General features: G+C 41.7%; 1 protein-coding gene and 1 long non-coding RNA gene across 2 annotated transcripts in view; one reads left to right on the top strand and one right to left on the bottom strand.

Moving 5' to 3' along the window:
* Window positions 1-22460, top strand: part of rhag (Rh associated glycoprotein) — a 37853-nt gene extending 15393 nt beyond the window's left edge. The window contains 8 exon segments of the mRNA NM_212845.1: window positions 3862-4012; window positions 6645-6792; window positions 9960-10126; window positions 10219-10356; window positions 10872-10993; window positions 11089-11162; window positions 11763-11836; window positions 22003-22460. Of these exon segments, the coding sequence (NP_998010.1) occupies window positions 3862-4012; window positions 6645-6792; window positions 9960-10126; window positions 10219-10356; window positions 10872-10993; window positions 11089-11162; window positions 11763-11836; window positions 22003-22077 (949 nt within the window). The 3' untranslated portion in view covers window positions 22078-22460.
* Window positions 6543-9367, bottom strand: LOC141379260 (uncharacterized). The gene is made up of 2 exons (XR_015518229.1): window positions 8774-9367; window positions 6543-8647 (listed from the first exon to the last, which is right to left on the bottom strand). It is a non-coding gene; the product is annotated as an uncharacterized LOC141379260 (long non-coding RNA).
* Window positions 22461-23892: the final 1432 nt, after the last annotated feature.

Raw genomic sequence — 23892 nt, 5'->3', positions numbered from 1 at the left:
AGGAACGTATCGCAGCTTTTCTTTAAAACGAACGCTACGGGTATAATGCCGTTTCTTTTCGCGCAAGCAGCTGACCACTTACCTCCGTATGGATGGCTTTTTTTGCTGCTACCAGTTTGTCCAGTTAGCTTGCCATGTACATAGTTTACCTTGAGATGCAGAGAGTAGTTGATCACAACGACGGGGTTTGAGTCCAGTGAAGAACGGATATAGATAGCAGGTAAGACAAAAACAAAATTCAAAAAATAAAATAAACAAGTAAACAACAGGGTGAGAATGTGGTAACATCTGAAAAAATGGTAAAAATCAGGCGAGGGCTTTTCTTTTTCTGGATTGCTTTTTAAAATTGTTGGTTGGGTTTAGGGAATTTGGTGTTCAGGTCAAATGGTGCTTTTAAAACCACTATTTGTTGGGTTTAGGAAAGAAGGAGGGTGGGTCAGTCAATCAGTAGCCGCATTTCCACTGCCTGTCCAGTCCGAGCCAGGGTTTTTATCCGGCTGGGCCAGGCCAATCGCCCGGGAGGTTGAGCAGTGGGGCCGAAATCATGTCGCGTTTCCACTGTCGGGCTAATAGCTCAAACCCCGCCCCCAGAACGTCCCTCGAATCAAACGCCACACAACCCGCCCACTTCAGTGGGAATCAGGCAAATAAAGCGCACCATCGCATCATAACGAGAGCATTAAAATGAAGACAACCCAAACAAACAAATGACAAATTACTGTACAGTAGTACATTATCTATCTATACGCACAGGCCTGTGTATTCTCATTCATCATATTAATTTACTCGCCGACTGACTGTTGGCAGCGAACATCGAGTGGTCTCGCCAGCGCAGGGAGCGCACCATCTGTAATATAAAACCACAGAAATTCTTAGTTAATAACTCTGTATAAAATGTAATTTATAACATCCTCATTTAGATAGAGGCTGTCAAACATTCAGCCCAAATGCTCTGGAGAGACCTTAAACATATTAATTTTTCCTTAAAGGCATTATGACACTTAATAGCTGATTCCCCTTTATTTAAGAATGTTGAATATGATTCTGTGATCTTAAGGAAAGTGTTAAGTATTTCAGCACATAAGAGCAAGTAATAAAATAAAGCCTATACTTCATTGCGTTCAGCAGCTTCAATGCATCAAGCACCAAGCATTAAAGTTCTTCATGTATTTCAACTTTCATTTTTTAATATAAATATATATAAAACATAAACATAAATTAATATAAAAACATAAACACTTGTTTGAGAACACAGAACACATTTTGTATTTGCAGTTTTCTCTGATGCGTTTGTAAAGAGGAGCTGCACAGGACAGAAAAAAAGGTTTTATCTAGTTTTATGCTTTCACTCACCCAAAAAATTCTCTGTTTGCACAATTTGATTAATATCATCATATCCAAATACTTTATAAATAATATTTCAAAACCTTTTCGGTGTTTATTGTTTTTAGAAAACATAAAATGTTTTTTTTCAGATAGGCCTTAGTAAAATAAAGTTTAATATGGCTTTAAAACGGTTTGATTTATGTATTGTAAATACCTAAATTGTTTTAGCTAGCTTTTGTTTGATTTATATTGGTTTATTTATTTAATGTAATTTTATATTATCTGATATTTGTAATTATTTCAATATAGCTATATATTGCTTTTTATATTCTATATATTGAATATAGCTTTTTTTCAAGATATGACACTACAAAAGAGCCTACAAAAGTGAACACGTAATTTGTAAAGTTTATGTCTTTCTGTTGTATTCATATTGTGTATTATCTCCAAAAAAAGAACTCTCGAAAACCTTTACTGTCTGCTGTGTCTTTAATAGGGTGTAAAGATTATTATGCGTTATTGAAACATTAAGGAGTATGTGGCAAAGAATGTTAATTATAAATTAAAACTTTATTATTTTATGCAACAGCCTTACATTTAAAAGGGTAACATAAGGGTGATCATACGCAAAAAGACCCCAGCCTATAAGGCTAGATGTTTTCTTTCCCTGATTTATTTATTTGTTTGGCGCATGTACTGGTGTGCGATCAGAAAGCTAGTGTTCGCCTCTCCTTTCACTCCACCCTGAAGCATCAGCTGCCCCTCTTTGGCCCAATGTATTTAACAGGTCGAAAAAGGCCGGCCACTGGCGCCGAGAAAGCCCTGCTTTGGCCCGATTAGGCCCTGAAAGTGACAGTGAAAACGCGACTGACCTTGGCTCACTCAGCTCGCTCGCTTAAGGCACGATAGTGGAAATGAGGAGTGAGTCAGTCAGTCAGTCAACCTCTGGTGGATTTATGCAAGAACAGCAAGCATGAATGGCACTATCTGTCACGATCACACATAAAAGACGTGGGACCCAAATGCAAGTAAAACAGTCTTTAATGAAGATTTCACAAAAACAGGTAAATAGGTAAATGACTGGGAGTGCAGATGATCCATGTAAATTGATTACGATTAAATGTCCATGACAAACGTCAACAGAGAGGATCAAACATCATCTTAGATGTAAACAGGAAGCATCTAGTAGCTGCACAAGGAAGACAACCAGCCCACTCACCACCAGCGAAAACCAACGAGGAGAGCCTGACAGGAACACAGAAGACCGTGAACATACAACGAACTGACAACGTGAGACACGAACGCTGAATATTTATATGAGCAGAAATGCGCTGCACCTGGGCGCTGATTATCAGCTGAGCAGTGCTAGGCAACGGTCAGGTGACGAGGATCATGTGACCGCTCAGCTGTTGACACAAAACAACAACACTGACAGACACGCGACTCCCACACAAACACAGAGACAAATGCACACACGCTAGCACTGCAAACACACGATCGCTACATAACATGAACCGTCACACAACGCAGACACATCAAAAAAGAGCAGATAGATCTACAACCGTGACACTAGCAAGAGAAATTTGAGATCTCAAAAAGTGTAAACAGCGGCCTGTGGTGGAATTGCGAAATAGCTCCTGGGACATATTTGGTGCTCTTCAGAAATGTATATAGAGGTATGTTGTAAGAATGATTCTGGGTTGGACGTTTGTCTAGTAACTGAAATCATTCAGCATAGTGATAAGGAGCTGTAATGCAGTCAAAACCAGTCTGAAAACTAATTTAGGTGTGTGTTTATCTTCAATGTTGATCGGCCAATCAGAATTAAGCACTCAACAGAACCTTAGTACAAACATATAATTCATATTATTTATCATACACTGTAAAACATGTGGCAACATGGTGGCTCAGTGGTCACACAGCAAGAAGATCACTAATTCGAGTCTAAATGGGCCAGTTGGCATTTCTGAGAAGAGTTTTCATGTTCTCCCCGTGTTCATGTGGATTTCCTCCAGATGCTATGGTTTCTCCAACAGTCCAAAGACATGCGCTATAGGTGAATTGAATAAACCAAATTGGCCACAGTGTATATGTGTTAATAAGAGTGTATGGATGTTTCCCAGTGCTGTGTAAAACATATGCTGGAAAAGTTGGTGGTTCATTCCACTGTGGCAACCCCTGATGAATAAAGGGACTAAGCCAAATGAAAATGAATGAATGAATGAATGTAAAACATGTTGGGTTCTACACAATCAATTTGTTTTGAGACAACATGATGAAATTAAATTAACTTATTAGTTATTACAAATTTAAGTGGATTGACAGCAAAAACAAATTTAGAATTGTGTTATTTCAGCTCATTTTAAATAAACAGTTTGAACAAACAGCAAACCTATACATTTATTTTATTTTATTTATTTATTTATTTATTTTTTGATGTCACGACTTTCCTTCTTACTTTCCTTCCATATTAATATATATTTATATAAATTCAAATATAAACTCTTTTTCTCTCCCATAATTCCCTCTTTGCAGGATGATTAATGCTGACTTCAGCACAGCAACAGTTCTGATCTCATTCGGCGCAGTTCTGGGAAAAACCAGCCCCGTCCAGCTCCTCATCATGACCCTGCTGGAGATCACCACATTCTGCATTAACGAATATTTGGTGGTGGAAATACTTGGGGTTTGTAAAAGCTCATTCACTTGCTTACTTAAAGTGTTTGTGTTCCAGCACAGAGTGCTTAGTTACAGAAAAACAAGGGATGCCGAAGGTTAGCTAAAGGTTAATTCATTATAGATATTGTTGCTAATTTTATCATTCTATAGGGAAGTCCACATGACATCCCTTCCATTCTCTTTACTTATTTTAACTCTTTCCCCACCAACATTTTTCTTGGTAGCAATTTAGTTTAGGTCACAAATCATGCTAGTGGTAAAAGCTGCTTATTATTAAGATATTAAATGTTCATTAGTTGTTTGAAGTCTTCTTATTCTTCAAGATCTTATTCTGCATCCTTAATCCAAACCCTAAACCCAACGTCTACCTTACTATTAATTTATATGGCTAATTAGTAGTTTACTACAGTTACCAAGAAGTGTTAGTTAATGACTTGTTTATACCGTGAATTGTGATCTTTTTTGTTTAGATAATAAATTCAGTAAAAATAATAATAATAAATATAAATAAATGTAAGCTAGTTGGGTTTGTGCATATTTTACCAAGTTAAAATAACTACATTTTTAATAAATATAATAAATTTCATTTAATAAATGATAAAAGCTATATTGATTTTATTTTAATACCAACACTTGGTGAAATGTAAACAAGCTTTAAAAAAACATTAAGTAGAAAGAAAGAGCGTTGCGTTGACGTTACCACTATGATATCTATCAGATGTTGGATTTTGGTTGCTATAATTAATGACGAATTAATGTCAGGATTTGCCGTCAATATGACATTGGTTTAAGATGTTGGCTCAACGTTGGATTTTGGTCAGTTTCTAAACGACCTAAAATCAACTAAATTTCAACGTAATTTGATGTCGTTCTTGGACTTCAAAATAATGTTATCCTTAGACGCTGACTAGACAATGAATTTTGTATTCCTGACATCACGACCTAAATCTAACCTAGTATTAACGTCTTTTGTTGTTGTGTGCCTGCTGGGCAATAACTAAATGCACTACAGAATTTTACATTTACACACATCCACAAACATGTAAATGCATCAGCTTTTTACAGCATAATACTCACTACCCTTGAGTACTTTTGAAAGGTCTTTAACTCACACTTTAAGTAATATTTAAAACAGATACTTTTACTCTACTTTACGACTGTGTGTAACTGGGCCACCTGTGACTATAGCCGCATTTCCACTATTGGGCCAGTGCGAGCCAGGGCTTTTATCGGGCCAGGCCGGGCCAATCGCCCGGGAGGTTGAGCAGTGAGGCCGAAATCATGTCGCGTTTCCACTGTCGGGCTAGCAGCTCGCGGCGCGTCACGCAAACCCCGCCCCCAGAACATCCCCCAAATCGAACGTCACTCAATCCGCCCACTTTATCAGGCAGATAAAGCACACCACATCATAACGAAACTATTAAAATTAGGACAGCCAAAACAAACAAATGACACGTTACTGTACAGCAGTACAATGTATGTCTATACGCACATACCTGTGTATTCTCATTCACCGTATTCATTTACTCGCGAGACGCCGACCGACTGTTGGCATCGAAATCCAGTGGTCTTGCCACTAACGGAGGGACCCAGCGCAGTGAGAGCACACATCCAGAATATAACACCACATATATAAAACAGCATCTCCCGCAACTCGTTAAGAAAAGTAGGATCGGTACAGTACGAACAGATGAAAATTATCAACAACAATCAACAGAACAATGATCAAAACATTGAATAGATAAGAGTTCATCAGTACCACAAAACATACGTTTTTGTGGGTTTATATTACATTCATTAACATTGAATGTCTGATTGTTGCATTAGCTTAAATGTGCATGGAAATGTTTTTTATTGCTCGTTTCTGCTAATTTGTTTGTTTTTGGATTGAGAGATAATGTACGATTCACAAAAGCACAGCCAACACATAAAAGAGGACATATCTTTCAATGCCAGGAAAATAATTAACTTTGTTCACACAACATCTATCTAGCTTGCCAAGTTTAAGCATTAAATCTCCTATTAATCTGGTTTGTTTTCCTTTGTATTAGTAACATAGCTTTGTAAAATATCTAGTTTCCTGCTAGCTAATTTTATAGGCCAAAGATGAGGGAAAAATCAGCTTAGATAATTTTGAACTCCTTCCTAAAGTTAGCAGGATAAAACACCCAGTGTTCCAATAACAGCAACAACCTCTTTGTCTTCTAGGAGATACTGTGTCAGAATAAATTAATGTAAAAAAAAAAAACTATTAACATTTTTATGCTTGAATTGGCAGATAGATTATAGTATAATAGTTGATGTATTATTATGATATGATACACCTATACCATTGTTTTGTCATTGCAAAATTTTAAATAATTTATTATTTAATGATTACTATTTAAATAAAAAATACAACTAAAATCTGAATTAGTATTTTTACCAGGGTTCAGTTTGATATTGTCCAAATTGTTATTAAATAGTAGAGTTATTTCCAGAAAATTAACCTCACGCACACACACACACACACACACACACACACACACACACACACACACACACACACACACACACACACAAAAATAAACCAGAGTCAAATGTGAACTCCTTCAGAAGTTTTTCATCTTTTATTCAAAGGCATTCTGGTTTCTCAACAGGTTTCTGACGTTGGTGCCTCCATGACCATCCATGCTTTTGGGGCTTACTTTGGGTTATCGGTAGCTCGTGTTCTCTATAGGCCTGGTCTGCGTAATGGCCATGACAATGATGGATCAGTCTATCACTCAGACTTGTTTGCAATGATCGGTATGTGTACAACAGAAATCTTCCTTTTTTTCCAGTTGTGTAATCAGAGTGCCAAATGGACCTTCTTATATAGGATTTTGCATATGCTTAAAGCTGGATTTTTATAATGCATCACATACAAAAGAATTTACATGAGAATGAAAACCATCTATTGAGAGTCTTATACTGATGCTATTATGATTCAGGAGAGTCTGTCTTGATTAAAAAAAAAAAACAAAAAAAAAAAGCCTTGGATAATTTCACCTTGGTCAGTAAAGTCTTCAATTTTGCGAACAGCCTAAGACATTAGGGGGCACAATTGCTAACACCAAACCCTCTTTTGGCATTAACTAAAACTGTTATATGGGTTTTTAGCCATTAATAGGAGTTTTAAAGTCAACCAATGTTTAGGCAAACCAGAAAGTTTGCATATGACTGTACTGCATGTGCATTTAAAGATGCTTCATTGAAGCAAAATTTATGGGAAGCGTGTGTTTAAATTTATTAAGAGTAAATGTGATTTACTAAAGTTTGCAATAATTAAACATTAAAAATAACATGATGACAGTACATACTATTTAACTAAATATTTTTTCAAGATACTTCTATACAGCTTAAAGTGACATTTAAAGGCTTAACTAGGTTAATTAGATTAAACAGGCAGGTTAGGGTAATTAGATAAGTTATTGTATAACGATGGTTTGTTCTGTAGAAAAAAAAAATTGCTTAAAGGGGCTAATAATTTTGACCTTAAAATGATTAAAATACAAATAAAAACTGCTTTTATTCTAGCTGAAATAAAACAAATAAGACTTTCTCTAGAAGAAAAAATATTATCAGACATACTGTGAAAATTTCCTTGCTCTGTTAAACATCATTTAGGAAATATTTTAAAAAAGAAAGAAAAAAAAAAGGGCGGGGAGTGGGTGCTTATATTTCTGACTTTGAGTCCACATTCACCATCTTTCCCACATCTGGGAAAGTTAACGGCATGGAAAAGCCCCAAAGAAGCGAATAAACCAGACTGTTTCATGCCCAAAGTGAAGCATGAGAGTGGATCAGTGATTGGACCTGTGCTAGATGTGTACGTCACTGCCATACTTTTCTGCAACTGCACTGTTCTGACCACTGAATAATTAATAATACCAAAGAAAATATAATGTTGGCTGCATCCAACCATTTGTTAATAACTATTACCTGCAAGCTTTGCATTTAATTAAAGAGCTAGTAATTAATTACAGCTCAGAATAATGTTTTGTCTAAATGTTTAGATAATGTTTAGTACATCAAGCTGGTTGTTTTTCACCAAACAGACCTCTTCAGTCTTAAAAAACTACTGATAAGCCTGTGATGTTTTATTCCACAATTACAACTAACTGGATGTACTGTACATTATTCCCCACATAACATCCCTCAAAAAAGCATCTTAACCAATTTTGCTGTTAACATACCATGAAAGAAACTATAAGAGGGGGAACGCAGAGAACAGAGGATGTTGTTGTGTTTATTTATTTGGAATGCAGTGTTATTAATTTGTGCTGCTCTTAGTAAATTACATTCTATGGGACTGCAGCGTCACACTAATCTGTCCTGTTTAGTAAATCTGACCCTACACACTGAACAGTCTTTATGTCTGTAGCTCAAAGCAGATAATAAATAAGGATAGTGCAAGTAATGGGTCTTCATATCATTGAGGATTTGGGATTTGGTAAGCATACAAATAATAATAATAATTAAGAAAAAAAGTCAAGCATAAATCATGTTATCATTTACTCACCCACCAATTGTTCCAAAGTTGTTTGATTGACTTTCTCCTGTTGAATACAAAATGGATATTTGGAAAACCAGTAACTGACTTCCATAGTATTAGTTTTTTCTACTATTGGCCCATTTCCACTGAGTGGTACAGTACAGTATTTTATCATACAGTGTAAAGTATTTTATTATACAGTATACAGTATTTTACCAATATTTTATGGTTGTTTCCACTGTCAAAAGGTACCAAAAAGCGAACCGTACAGTACCACTTTTTGGGTACCCTTTGCAAAGGGTACATATCAAAACAAGAGTACCAAAAGGCTGAGCAAGAAGCACAGCTGAATGCTATTGGTTTACAGAGAAACGTCACTAGTGCACACAAGCAGGAGAATAAAAAAAAAAAAGCCATTTTTAAATACACAGCCAAGACATTACATCGTATTACTATATACATATAACAACAAGCCATGGTTGACTCAAGCTCAAACAAACCTTGTCGTCCTCTTAATGAACAGCCACAAAGCCATGAACAAAATCTGTCGTTTTATTTTTTTGTTTGACGAGGTCGTCTAAACTTGCGGGAGGTTTCACTTTCTCCAGTGAGCTCGTGATTTTTTCTTTTGAGTGTCTATATTTGTAGTAACAAAGTTCTTGAGCTGATGATAATAACGTGCAGGTGATATTTGAAGTGCTTCTGACATCTGATCCTTTCAGAAACGGACAGACGCGAAAGTGAATCGCAAAAATCAATGGAGAAGCCGGAAAAAACAAGAGAGCAAATTATTTTTTCAACAGCCTAAACCATGAACAAAACGTCATGTTTAACTATTATCATCAGCTTTTAAACTATTAAGAACTTGGAATGACGGAATTACTCTCTAGGAAGAGGTTACATGTGCTGGTGAAGGTACCATTAGTACCCTTTTGGCAGTAAAAAGGCAAGCCTGATAAAGGTGACTCGTACCGACCCATACTGTACCACTCAGTAAAAACGGGCCATATGGGTGTCATTGGTTTCTAACATTCTTCAAAATATCTAAAACTCTTAAAAGTTTAAAACCAGTAAATAATGTGTACATTTTCATGTATTGGGTGAACTATCCTTTTAAGCTTGTATTGACCATATTTTACAGTGTAGAAGTGCACTAGTTTTTGCGATTGTTTCAGAACTTCCAAATCAATTGCCTATGGGAGAAATGACTAGGAATAAGAAAAGGCAGGAAACGATTAAAAAGACTTGCTCTACAAACAATTGTGATCATGACTATAGATAAAAAGGAGAGTATTAAAATAAGAAAATGTTAGTCATTAATGAGCAGTTTTTAACATCTACATATCAATGGACATGAATCAGACATGAGATGGACAAAGAATAAGGCTAATAGACACTCCTAAACATACTCAATTTGGGTATTGTCTTGTGTGTTCAGGCACAGTCTACCTGTGGATGTTCTGGCCTAGCTTTAATTCTGCTATTGCTACACCTGGCGATCACCAGTTAAGAGCTGTTGTCAACACATATTTCTCCCTGGCTGCTTGTGCTCTTGCTGCCTACGCTACTTCCAGTCTGGTGGAGAAGAAAGGAAAACTTGACATGGTGGGTCTTACTGATCTCTTGATATTATTTTTTTTCCACATTTGACCAGGTCATGAGCCTTATGTCTTAGCCTATTGAGTTCTTTGGCACAGGTTCACATTCAGAATGCCACACTGGCCGGAGGTGTCGCTGTGGGCACCTGCGCTGACATGGACATCCAGCCATTTGGAGCCATGCTGATTGGAATCACTGCGGGCATCATCTCCACTGTTGGCTTCAAGTTCCTCACTGTATGCATTTTCATTCATATCACAGACACGATAAGCAGACGAATACACAGCCTATTTTGAACTAAATATGTATGCAATTTTGTAGTTCAGTTACATCAGAGAGTGTATGTGCGCATGACTTTGTTGTCTGACTAACAGTTTCTTCATAGCTGACTAATCAGAAGCATACTATGCTTTTTTGTTGTTGTAATGAAGAAAATAATAAATAATTGAGTCCCAAAAACAAAAACATCAGATAATCATTCATATTGCTGTTTACATTACACCTGTGCTATGGCATTGACTGGCGCATTTGTATTGCATTCCAGAGATGGAAAGCAGTAACTATTGACTACCATAATATTTGTTTTCTACCACTATGGTTTTATTATCAGAACGTCAGTGGAATATTAAACCAAATTCACAGAGAATAGACAATTAAGCAAACAAAGCAGAGCTTTAAAAATAATAGAACGTTACAGGTAATATATCATAAACATATATCACATGTTAATCCAACCTTTTTCTTATCTTAGCCCATACTCGCCTCTAAACTTGGCATCCAAGACACCTGTGGTGTGCATAACCTTCATGGCATGCCGGGCATCCTGGGAGGCGTTGCTGGCATTTTGGCAGCAGCACTGAAGAGGAAAGAAGGGTAACCTGGCAGTTCCTTTACATTAGGTTTTTACATTTTAGCATCAGTATGGAAACAAAATGGTTTCTTAACATCTTTGTGCTTGTTTATTCCAGTGTTTCACCAACTTATCAGGCAGCTGGGTTGGCATCATCTCTGGGGTTTGCTTTGGTTGGTGGGTTGATCACAGGTGGGTACTAATCTATTCCAATTACTAATTACCATTACTAATTCAAATAAAATGATCTGCAAAGCATGTAAAATTGTTGTTATTTTTGCCATTTTAAATATAATGTATGCATATATAAACTTGAACATATCCCTTCTACAATAGACATCCAGACAATTTGTACAATAAACTTTGTTTTTACATACTTTTTTTAAATCTTATTATTATAATTAATCAAATAATGTGCTGGGGATATAATTTGGTAAAATCTAAGCATACGCTCAAAAGATTATTTTTGTTTAAACCACTTATTTAAAATAAGCTGAAACAACACAATTCTGTTTTTTTTTTTGTTTTGTTTTTTTTTTTTGGAGGGGGGAGCTTAATTTTTATATATATATTCAATTTACTTAAATTTGTAAAGTTAACTTAATTGATTTATGTTAGAACAACATGAATGAATTGTGTGGAATCCTGTATTTTTTTAACTGCATATAAGTATTAGAAAAACAAAATGGGCAAGGCATTTTAAAATACACTTTTGGTCTTTTTTCTGTCACTTACTCATCTAATATTGCATCACTGGAGTACAAAGTAAAATATCATTGATACCTTCTCCAGGTCTAATTATGAAGATTCCGTTTTTGGGACAGCCACCCGACCAAAACTGCTTTGATGACTCAATCTACTGGGAGGTATGATAAAAAAAAAAAATCTAAATTGTCTTGTGTGTAAAATGTATCCTTGCCACATTGCTGTAGTATCCACAACATAATGATCTCCTTAAAATGATAGTTTACACACAAAAAAAATAAAAAATCTGTCATTAATTAGGCTACTCACACTCCACTTATTTCAAAAGATGCACTTCTTCTGATGAACACAAATTAAGACATTTTGAAGAATGTTAGAAACCAACAAACATTGACTTCCATAGTATTTTTTTCACTGGTTTCCAAAATTCTTCAAAATATCTTCATTTGTAATAAACAGAACCAGTAAAAAAGAGTACATTTTCATCTTTGGTTAACCTTTTGCACTATAAGTATATTTCATACCTTTCATACTTAAGGCAAGATGGCAGCGCATACACATCGTGAGGCCCGGCGTCTCTCCAGTATCTGCAGTTTTGCAGTATTATTCCTGCTCATTTCAGGTCTGTTCGTGTAGAACAGTAGTGACTTTACATCGTACACCCGACAGGAGATTATGGGTATTGGTTTGTGCATTCCAGATAATTTTATTTGCAAACTTCCACTCATCCCTGAGATCGCCAGAACACCCCAGGCTGAGTGCCCCGCCCAGTCGGGCAGAAGTGCTCAAAGGCGGCATAGAGACCGTTATCAAAGGAGGCAGAAGAGCGGAGCTAAGAGCTAAGCTTAAGCTAACACCACATTGGCTCTCTTTACCCTGCATTTCCTCGCCAATGTATGGTCACTGGTGAACAAAATGGATGAGATTCGACTACACATCAACCAGAGCAAAAGATTATGGAACTGTAACATCATGATTTTCACAGAAACATGGCTAAACAGCAGGATACCAGACAACGCTGTACAGAACCAGACAGAATGGTGGACGACTCCTTTAAGACCAGAGGTGGAGGATTATGCATAGCCATGGATGAACAAGGAGGTTCGACTCCTGCTGAAGGCACGCACTACTGCCTTTAGATCAAGGGATGCACTGGCCTACAGCACTTCCAGGGCTAATCTGAAGAGGGGCATTAAAAAGGCCAAGCACTGTTAACAAGCTAAAGCTTGAGGAGCACTTTTTGAACTCTGATCCTCTGCGCATGTGGCAGGGCATCCAGGCCATCACCAACTACAAACCCAGCCAGTCCACACCCACAGCCAAAGATGTCTCCTTCCTGAACGAGCTAAATGACTTTTATGCCTGCTTTGAAAGAGACAATAAAGAACCCTACAGCAGGATCACTTTCTCAACCAACCACTCACCTTTCACACTCACTTCCTTAGAAGTCTACATCGCACTGATTCGAATCAATGTGCTTAAGGCTGCTGGACCAGACGGTATTCCTGGGCATGTCCTCAAAGCAACGTGCAGAACAGCTCGCCGGGGCATTCACGGACATTTTCAACCTGTCGCTTAACCTAGCATCTGAGCCAACATGCTTTAAAACCACCTCTATTGTGCCATTGCTGAAACACTCCAGCCCAACATGCCTGAATGACTACCGACCCGCAAGCACTCACACCCATCATCATGAAGTGCTTTAAGCGGTTGGTCCTGGCACATCTAAAAGACTCTGCCATCCACACTGGACCCACATCAGTTTTCCTATAGTGGCAACAGGTGCACAGAAGATGCAGTCTCCATAGCACTGCACTCTTGTACTCACACACCTGGAAAATAAAAACAGTTCCCCTTCGGTTGAGGAACTTCAGTGCCATAGAGTGGATTGATTGAAATCCACGAATGGGAGGATTCGGTTCAGAAGCCGCTTGTCTGAAAGAGTATTGAACGGGCCAATGAATGCAATGAATTGGCAGCGTAAGCATGCACAGGTGTACTTCATTGCCAATTATCCCAGCATATAAGCACACCTGGAGCGAGCAAACGCCATCCTTTTCGCTTCAGAGACTTTCTGATCGAGTCGATGAGGGTTCCTCCTGCTGTGACCAGCGATTCTGAGCGAACGAGAGCATTCTCCCGGTCCAGAGTGTGTACACGTAGCGGCAGACGGTCGAGCTGGGTTTCTCCCTTGCCTGGCGTTCTTTGGGTCCGGTCCTCCAGAGCGGTGCGTATAAAGTTGCAAACTTCACAGAAAGAGCAACACAGTCGTGCAGCACGTCCTTTTCAGGACGGCGCTCCGACTGTGCGTTTCTGGATGCGGTGGTTTCCTGTTCTCGGATGATGGGCACGGGCACTGCGTTACATGTCTGGGGGGTCCAGCATGTTAATGCGCTGCTCGCAGGCAGTTCATGTCGTCATTGCGATGCCATGACTGTTGTGCAGTAAAGATCGCGGCTAGCCTTTGCAAAAGGGCTAACCACCCCAGTTGTCCCCTGCTCTGCAGCGGGCACTCGGGCAGATCTCAGGGTTTCAGCGAGAGATAATCCGTTGCCTACGGGACCGCGGACCTCCCGCGCCTCTAAGCGCTCCATCCAAGCTTCGGGCGGGGGAAGCGATCCGTCTAACAGATGGTAGCCCTTACGCCCGATGACACCGGAGACCAGACGTCCACCGCGGCATCGGAGGGTGGGCTTTCATTGTCCGATGATGATCCAGACCCGCTCGCCCCCTTCGGGCTGGTGAGCGCTGTCACTACGGATCCTGAAACGGACATGTTAGCCGTGCTTTCCCGGGCTGCTTCGGCCGTGGGTTGCAGATGGTTTATCCCCCAGCTCCGCGGCCGGACCGACTGGAGGGGCGTTCCCTTCTTCCCGGAGGTGCACAGTAGGCTCACGCGGTCTTGAAAAGCACTTTTTTCTGCTCGTGCTGCGTGTCCCTCCACCCTCACCACTCTTGACGGTGGAACAGCCAGGGGGTATGTGGCGATTCCTCAGGTTGAGTGCGTGATGGCGGTCAATCCCCGCGGGTGGGGTCCGCCTGGGGTGGGGTCCGCCTCGTCTCCCATCCAAAGCCTGTAAGTTATCTGCCTCCCTCGGAGCTAGAGCTTACATAGCTGCGGGCCAGGCTGCTTCCGCCTTGCATGCGATAGCCACCTACCAGCGCTACCTAGCGCAGGCGCTGGCCGAGCTGCACGAGGGTGGGTCCAACCCAGGCTTACGAGCTTCGCACCGCCGCCGACTTAGCTCTTCGGACTACTGCATCCGCTGCGTGTGCGTTGGGGAGGACGATGTCCACATTAGTGATCCAGGAGCGCCACCCCTGGCTGATATGTGCGAAGTCCGCTTTCTTGACTTTCCCCATATCCCAAGCCATGTTCGGCGACACTGTCTGTGAATTCACCCAGGAATTCAAGGCGGTGAGAGAGCAGTTGATGGGTGATGTCTTATCGGCGGTCCGTAGCCCGCTCCGGCCGCCGTGCCATTCATACTTGCTCCTCGCCGAAGGCACCCGCCTACGAGAGCTGCTCCGCCCCCGCACACGCCTCTGGCGAAGCGAGCGCGTCGGGCACCTCGGAAGCAGGCAGCCTCCCTGCCCAGAATGCAGCTAAGTCTGGCAACGGACCGCAAAGCGTCCCTGAGACAGGCCATCTGGAGAAGAGGGAACTTGCTCTTTCCCCGCTGGAGGGCGGGGCCCTATTTCCAATGGCACTTTTTTACTGCCATGAAAACATTATGAAAGGGCACTTTTCCACTTCCCCGGATGTGACAGCCCGACATCTGCCAGTCTGGGACGCTATGCTTTCTAGCTTGCAGATTCGGTGTGTTTCGCCAGTGGCTCACGAGCGCTGGGAGGACGGTCTCCTTTCTCCCACCCCTCGAGCCTCCCCTCCGGAGCTCTGGTGCGGAGTGAGAGCAAATATCTCACCTCCAGCTTTTCCGTGGGACCTGCGCGCTTCCTGGATCAGCACACCCACTCCGCGCTGCCCCACTGCTGGTCCGTCAGCGATTGTAGCGATGAGTCCATTAGCGAGAGCTCTGCCTGCCTGGTTAGCGCGGGCCAGCTCTTCGCGGTGGCTCATACGCACAATCAGACTCGGCTATGCGATTCAGTTCGCGAAACGGCCCCCCAAGTCACGGGTGTGTATTCACCAGGGTCAGCCCCCTGTCCTCCCCTGTCTTGCGAGAGGAGATTACTGTCCTCCTGGCGAAGGATGCAATCGAGCTGCTTCCTCCAGCCGAGATGGAGAGCGGGTTTTACAGCCCACACTTCATCGTGCCCAAAAAAAGCGGTGGGTCATGGCCAATCCTAGATCTGCGCATTTTGAACCGCTGTTTGCACAAGCTGCCGTTCAGAATGCTCACGCAGAAGCGCATCCTCCGGTGCGTTCGTCCTCTGGGTTGGTCTGCAGCATTAGACCTGATGGATTTCCATGTCTCCACTCTTCCTCGCCACCGTCAGTTACTGCGGTTTGCGTTTGAAGGTCGAGCTTGGCAATACAAAGCATTCCCCTTCGGGCTCTCTCTGTCTCCGCCGGTCCTCACCAAGCCCGTGGAGGGTGCCTTAGCGCCCCTTCGGCTCGCGGGCATCTGCATACTCAATTTCTTGACGACTGGCTGATTTTTGCCCTCTCTCGGAGCAATTGATTATGCACAGAGACAAAGTGCTCCGGCACTTCCACCTGTTGGGGTTTCAGGTCAACCGAGAAAAGAGCAAACTCGCAACCGTGCAGAGGATCTGTTCTCTCGGGCTGGAGCTGGACTCGGTCACCATGGCAGCGCGCCTCTCCGGAGAGCGCGCTCAGCTGATGCTGTACTGTCTGAGAGAGCTCGACAGTAAAATAGTGGTCCCACTGAAACTATTTCAGAGGCTCCTGGGGCATATGGCATCCGCAGCCGCTTCATGCCGAACGGATTATTCTATATGAGACCACTTCAGCACTGGCTTTACGATCGAGTCCCCAGACGCGCATGGCACACGCGCGCACACCGAGTCTCTGTTACTGCGCTGTGTCGCCGCGCCCTCAGCCCTTGGAGCGACCCCTCGTTCCTACAGGCCTGGGTGTCTCTAGAACAGGCGTCCAGTCTTGTTGTCGTTTCAGCAGACGCTTCCAACACGGGCTGGGGGGCTGTGCGTTGCGGGCATGTGGCTGCGGACTTGTGGAAAGGTACCCAGTTGCATTGGCAAATCGCCTGGAGCTGTTGGCAGTGTTCCTCGCTCTCCACCGTTTTTTTCCGGTGCTGGAGCGGCAACACGTGCTGGTCAGGACGGACAGTACGGCGGCGGTGGCGTATATCAGCCGTATGGGGGGTATCCGCTCTCGCCGCATGTCTCAGCTCGCCCACCGTCTGCTCCTCTGGGGTCATCCGCGGCTGAAATCGCTGCACGCCATTCATATTCAGGCAAGCTCAACCATGCAGCCGATGCGCTCTCACGGCAGCCTTACGTCCTGGAGAATGGAGACTCCATCTGTTGCTTCCCCCGAGATCGCTCATTGCCAGTTGTTCTTTCCCTGACCGAGTGCTCTCGGCACGGATGCACTGGCTTACAGCTGGCCTCGGGGCATGCGCAAATACGCGTTTCCCCCAGTGAGCCTGCTCGCGCAGTTACTGTGCAAGGTCAGGGAGGACGAGGAACAGGTTGCTGGTTGCGCCCCTTCGGCTCAACCGGACCTGGATGTCAGAGCTCTCCCTCGCGATAGCCCTCCCCTGGCAGTCCCTTCGATAGAGCACCTACTCTCTCAGAGACAGGGCACCATCTGGCACCCTCGCCGATCTTTGGAGGTCCTTAGACGCGAGGAAGACTTAGGTAACCTCCGATTGCGGTGGCTAATATCGTCACTCGGGCTAGAGCCCCCTCCCCGAGCGCGCCTATGCCCTGAAGTGGAGTCTTTTCACTGAATGGTGTGTCTCTCGCAGAGAAGACCCCCGTAATTTGCCAGATCAGCGTTGTGCTTTCTTTACGCCGAGAGAAGCTGGAGAGCATGCTGTCGCCCTCCACACTCAAGGTTACGTGGCTGCCATCTCCGCTCTCATGACGCGGTGGCTGGCAGCACCGTGGGAACGCATAACCTCATCATCCGGTTCCTCAGGGGCGCTAAGCGAATTAATCCACCTCGCCCCCTCTCATGCCCTCTTAGGATCTCGCTACACAAGCCGCATCAGATCCCTTCGATCCTCGACTCAGTATCTTTCTGTCCCTGAAGACAGCTCTGCTGGTTGCGTTGATATCGATTAGAGGGTCGGGGACCCGGAGGCATTTTTCGGTCAGTGACTCGTGCCTGTAATTGGGCTGGCTTTCTCTCACGTCCTGAGACCCCGCCCGCGATATGTGCCCAAGGTTCCTACCACTCCGTTTTAATACGAGGTAGTGAGCCTGCAAGCGCTGCCCTCGGAGGAGGCAGACCCAGCCCTTCTTTATTGTCCAGTTCGCGTTTTGCCTATTATCCGGACCGCACTCAGAGTTTAGATCATCTGAGCAGCTCTTTGTCTGTTATAGCGGTCGGCAGCAGGGAAGTGCCGTACCGAAATAAGTTCCCACTAGATTGTGGATGCCTTTCTTTCGCTATCAGAGCCGAGGTGAGCCGCGTCCCCCGAGAGTGCGTGCGCACTCCACTCGGAGCTTCGCATCCTCTCGAGCGCGCGCACGCGGCGCCTCTCTAACAGACATCTGTAGAGCTGCGGGCTGGGTGACACCCAACACATTTGCAAGGTTTTACAATCTGCGAGTGGAGCCGGTTTCCTCAAGGGTATTAGGTAACCCTTGGTGATTGAGGAAACAATTCGGTAGGGTGTTGAAACACGCTTGCTGTGCCATTCTCCCTAACACGGAGGTACGTGCGCCTTTTTATCTGTCAGTAAAGTTCCCCGTCAGGTGAGTCCTGCAGATTCCTCCGTGGCCCCCAGCACTGACTCAGCGGAGGAGTCACTTGCTGGCCCACTACGTTGTAGGTCTGCCCGCTGAACCAGCCCAAGTTTTGGGTAAAGGTGCCTGCTATGCGTGATCCCCACTAGGCGATCCCATATGCTTATTCCGCCACGGTTAAGTCCTCCCCCCTGGGCGGACCCGTGTCTTCCCTCTCCGCTAACCACTCTTTTGCTATGCGTACTACCCCTTTTTAGGGCTAGTCCATATGTAAATTCTGCCATCTATCCCCCCTTGGGTAACGAATGGCCTCCGCAGCGTCCTCCCTATCGGGATTGCACGCTTCCCAACGTACTGTCGTATTTTCCTAGAATTATCTAGATGCTCACGACTTCCCAAAAAATATATCTAAATCCGTAAGACTTCTGTCGAAGTAGGATAAATTAGGGCCAGGGACACGTTGGAGGACTGCGCCTCCCATGATGTGGGTGCGTCACGCTTGCTTGACTATCCCCTCATCGGGGGTGTTGGTAAGGTGCAGTCATTATGGCGCTTTTCATACTTCTCCCATTCGTGGATTTCAATCAATCCACTCTATGGCACTGAAGTTCCCCAACCGTAGGGGAACGTTCGAGGTTACAGAAGTAACCCTTCGTCTGACTAACAGATTTCAGAATGTTAGGCCCTGTTTACACTGCCATTTAAATGTGACCCAATTCCGATTTTTTGCTTATATGTGACACAGATCAGATCTGTTCTATGACCGTGTAAACACGAAAAAAACGCATGCATTCGGATATTCAGAGATCGGTTTCAGGCCTCCTTCATATGTGGAAATAAATCAGATATAGATCGGACATGTGACAATGCGACTGTCATGTAAACAGGCAGATCGAATTTATTGAGGCATTCCGTTCTGTACATCATTAAACTTGCGACAATGTGGTGCTTCTCCGCAGTTTAATGACGTAGAAGGAAAAGAGTGTGTGGAGATGCTGGTGCGGTAAACAACATCAGAGGAAACACAGAGGAGGAAAGTGGTCAGTTGCGAGAATTTGCTCTCACCAGACCTGAGATCTCTCTCGTACCCACATATTCCTCTGAATGGTGGAGGACATCATAAAGCATATAAGCCATAAGCGCAAGCAACGATGACGGCCCTTTCCCACCTCCTCCTCAAAATCCCTCCTCCTCAAAAACATTTTAAAGTTGGGCGAACTTCGTGTTGTAACTTTTGCTTTTTGTCGCTATTAATACACATAGAACAACTTTATTCTCTCCAACACCAGTATGGACACAGGCAAAGGCTATCTTCAACTACACACACACACACACACACACACACACACACACACACACACACACACACACACACACACACACACACACATCAGAGCCATACCATTACATAAACTGCTAAAAACAAAACAATTTCTTCCATCGTGGCTAGTCCCAGATAGCAGGTAGTAATCGGCCCGAGCTCGGCTGCCCTTCAGCGCCTCTGGCTCCGACTCGGCATCAGCGAGTGTTATACGGGCCGAGTATTGCCCGCAGCTCGCTCCTGCACATGATGCGGCTGTAAAACACTGGCCCGATTCCTGTTAACCATATCTGGCCCGAGTCTGTGTGTAGAGTCCGGGTCGCTTCTGGCAATGACTCGGCTTGTTAAACTGATGACAATCGATTAAATATTTATTTTATAGTAATTTGTTAGCTCCACATTTAATGATAATTTGAGAAAACCACTTGGTGCACAGACAATAATCTGCTAATCATTAACACCAACAAGACCAAGGACTTCAGGAAGGGACGAACAGGCTCACACGATCCCAGTCACATCAATGGGATGGCCGTTGAGCCTGTCTCATCCTTTAAGTTCCTGGGGACCCATATCTCAAAAGACCTTCTTTTCTGGACCACCAACACCTCCAGCCTGTTCAAGAAGGCTCGCCAGCACCTATTCTTCTTAAGGCAACTTAAGAAGAACCAGCTTTCATCAGCCGTCTTGGTGAACTTCTACCGCTGCACAATAGAAAGCATCCTGACCAACTGTATCACAGTCTGGTATTGAAGCTCTCTATATATATTAGGGATGCAACAATACAGTTAGCCCATGGTTTAATAAATACCTCTGTTTTTTTAACATGATTTTTTTTTCTATAGACAATTGGAACAATAGGAGATTAAGGAGAAAAAATAAATCGATTTATTGCAATACTCATTTTGTTTTACAAGCCAAGAAAAGTACACTAGTTCCTAGTGTATTGTATTAAAAAAATAACACTGAAATCTTACAGCTGCTGGCAGCCCATGTGCAAACTGGGGAACACATAAAATCCTATATTTTGAAAATAAACATACATGTGAAGTTAATAAAGATAAATTGGCCATTTTAAATAAACATATTTCTACTTAAATAAACATAAATAAACCATCTTAATTATCTCTGTGCTGAAAAAAATGTAAGACTGTAGTCTGTAACGCAGCTCGAGTGCTTTTATAAGATGACAAAAGCCCAAACCTCCAATCACCGAAAACGGCTGCAAATCTTTAGCAATAAACACCCGCACTGCCTTTGTTATTTTTGTGTCTTTCTGAACTAGTTGGGTATGTTTGCTCGAAAGATTCAGCGAGGGATTGTTGCTATTTGGAGGACTTTATTAACTACTCTACTATCCTGCCTTCAGACAGTGATATTGCTAGGTGATGACGCTGCAGATGTGCAGTGGTTATATGTGTAAAACAATGCTTGCACACAGTTTTTTTTTCGTTCACCGTTTTTTCTTTTATTGGCATTATACTTACCGGCAAAACCAAAATGTCCTCACACCGCAGATTTAAAAGACGCTGGCGCTTCTGCCTCACTTTGCCGGCAACTCCTTGTATTGTTGCCTTAGCCTCACTTCACCGCCGCTTCCCATGTTAAAGTATGGAATGATGGTTAAGCGCCCCTAACTTTAGAGCATAGTGATTAGATATTTACTCGCAGGGAGAAGTTTCCTCATGTCAGCTCATGGACTTACAGGCACACACAGTCAATTCAGGGAAATATAAAATGCACTTAAATTATTTAAACGCAAAACCGAGAAAATCGCAATTCACAAGCACATATTGAACCATGGATGTCGTACCGAACGGTTCAATATTATATTGAGAACCGTGGCATCCCTAATATATATATATATATATATATATATATATATATATATATATATATATATATATATATATATATATATATATATATATATATATACATACATCCCATTGGGGAATAAATCTGTGTGACCGTGCCAATTTGATACACACTCCTAACCAAAACAGAGCATTCAAAAAGGTTTCTAAGATTTTACATGTTAGACATGCCAAATGTGCAGAGTTGGGAGTGGGAATTTGCCAGGGAAATTTACATTTTTTTATTTTATTTTTTTACTTTTTTTTTTTACATTTTTTTAATCTGCAGGTACCTGAGGAGGAAGAGGAAACTGAAGAGCGTTTGACTCATGGCGATTATTCCAAGAACAAAGCAGAGGCTTGAAGATTTACAATAAACCAGCTTTTCGAAACAAGAAACCCGGTCCAATAACCAACTCAGGAGAATTTCAGCCATCAGCATTCACACCACTTCTAAACAATGAACACTGACATGTGTTCATTTTAAAATGGGTGTTTTTTTTTTTTAAATATGTGTAGCTAAAAAAGAAAAACACAAACAAGTCATGTTATTTAACTGAGAAATGTTGTGTAAAACCTTTCAGGATTAGGTATTATAAAGCTAAATGTAAGGATATTAAAAATGTTTTAACAAAAGTTAAAGGTATAGTTCACTCAGAAATAAAAATTACCTCACAATCTACCTTCTTCTGTTAAACACCAAAAAAGATACTTTGAAGAATGTTGGGGGGGAAACAGCTGAAAATATTAAGAAAAGTACTTATTTACTAAAATACATGGCGGCTTTTTTCCCATCATTTTTCAGAAAATCTTGTTTAGCATTCAACAGAAGAAACTTAAACAGGTTTGGAGACATTTGAGGTTGAGGAAATGGTGAGTGCATTTTCATATTTGGGGTAAACTATACTTTAAACTTTAATGTAGGTCAGTTTTCGTTGTCATCTGCTGAACACTGATACTGACTTACTGATTAGTTGCTCACTGTAATGTGCCAAAAATCTGAGCCAGTGTGAGACTTCTTAAGTGTCCTTTATCAGAGTAGTTCATTTAGGATTGAATAAGCTTTTTTTTACAAACCCAGCTTTCATAATTTCATAATGTTTTGATTTTTTACAAGTATGCCTATTAGTCTACATTGAAAGAGAGATCTTCTTGTAACAATTATTTTTGCTTATAATTGCGATAATCTTTTATCCAATGATATATGAAGTATTTGTAACTGTTGTATCCTGAAAAACTAACAAATTTAATGCTGTCTTTTGAATTTTCACACAGTACTCAAACTATAAAATGCGCTCAGGTGACTACAGTGGCCCCAAGAAGAAAAATAAACATATAAAACATGTAAAATCTGTATAAGAAATATATAAAAATGCTTGCTTTTCACATTTTTTAGTGCATACTTTGCTAGAAGACATTTGTGGAGTTATTTTGAGGAAAGGCTCAAGCATGTTTTGTTTTTACTGAGATTTGGGTCCAAATACTTGTTCAAAAGTGTGTTTTTTTTGGGGTCACTGTACTTTATATCTTTGAAGCTTTATTGTCAGAATTATTGTACATGTATAATGCCATACAAGAACTTTACATACAGTATGTGACGCTGGAGCACGAAATCTTGATTTGCATGTATAGGAATAGCCAAATATAGGAATAGCCAAAAATACATTTCATCATTTTTGTTTTATGTCAAAAATGATTCAAATATTAGGTAAAGATCATGTTTCAAGAGAACATTTAGTAAATTACCAACTGTATTATTTTAAAACTTAATTTCTGATTAAAATATGCATTGTTAAAAAAAATTTATTTGGAGAACTTCAAAAGCAGTTTTCTCAATGCGTTTGATGTTTTGAATCCTCAGATTTGAGATTTTCAAATACATGTATCTGAGTCAAATATTGTCCTAAAACAAATCATGCATCTGCTTATGACTGGCTTTGTGTTCCAGGGTCACATATAAACTCTTTTACAGCTTTTCATGAACATTCTGCACACAGTACTAATAAGCAGACGTGATCAGATAGTCACTGCTTGTATTTAATAAGTCTACCAAATGTTATCATTGTAAAATCATTGTAGACTTATTGCAAGCTGATTTACTGATTCAATTTTTGTCTTTGAATGTATGTTCCTACATGCCTCACTCCCAAACCTCATCACTTTATTGTATATGAAATAT

Source organism: Danio rerio, chromosome 20 (assembly GCF_052040795.2).
Source record: "Danio rerio strain M-AB ecotype USA chromosome 20, GRCz13ab, whole genome shotgun sequence".
Classification (NCBI taxonomy): Eukaryota; Metazoa; Chordata; class Actinopteri; order Cypriniformes; family Danionidae; genus Danio; species Danio rerio.
Note: the sequence above shows the minus strand (reverse complement) of the source record. Positions and strands in the feature narration are given on the sequence as shown.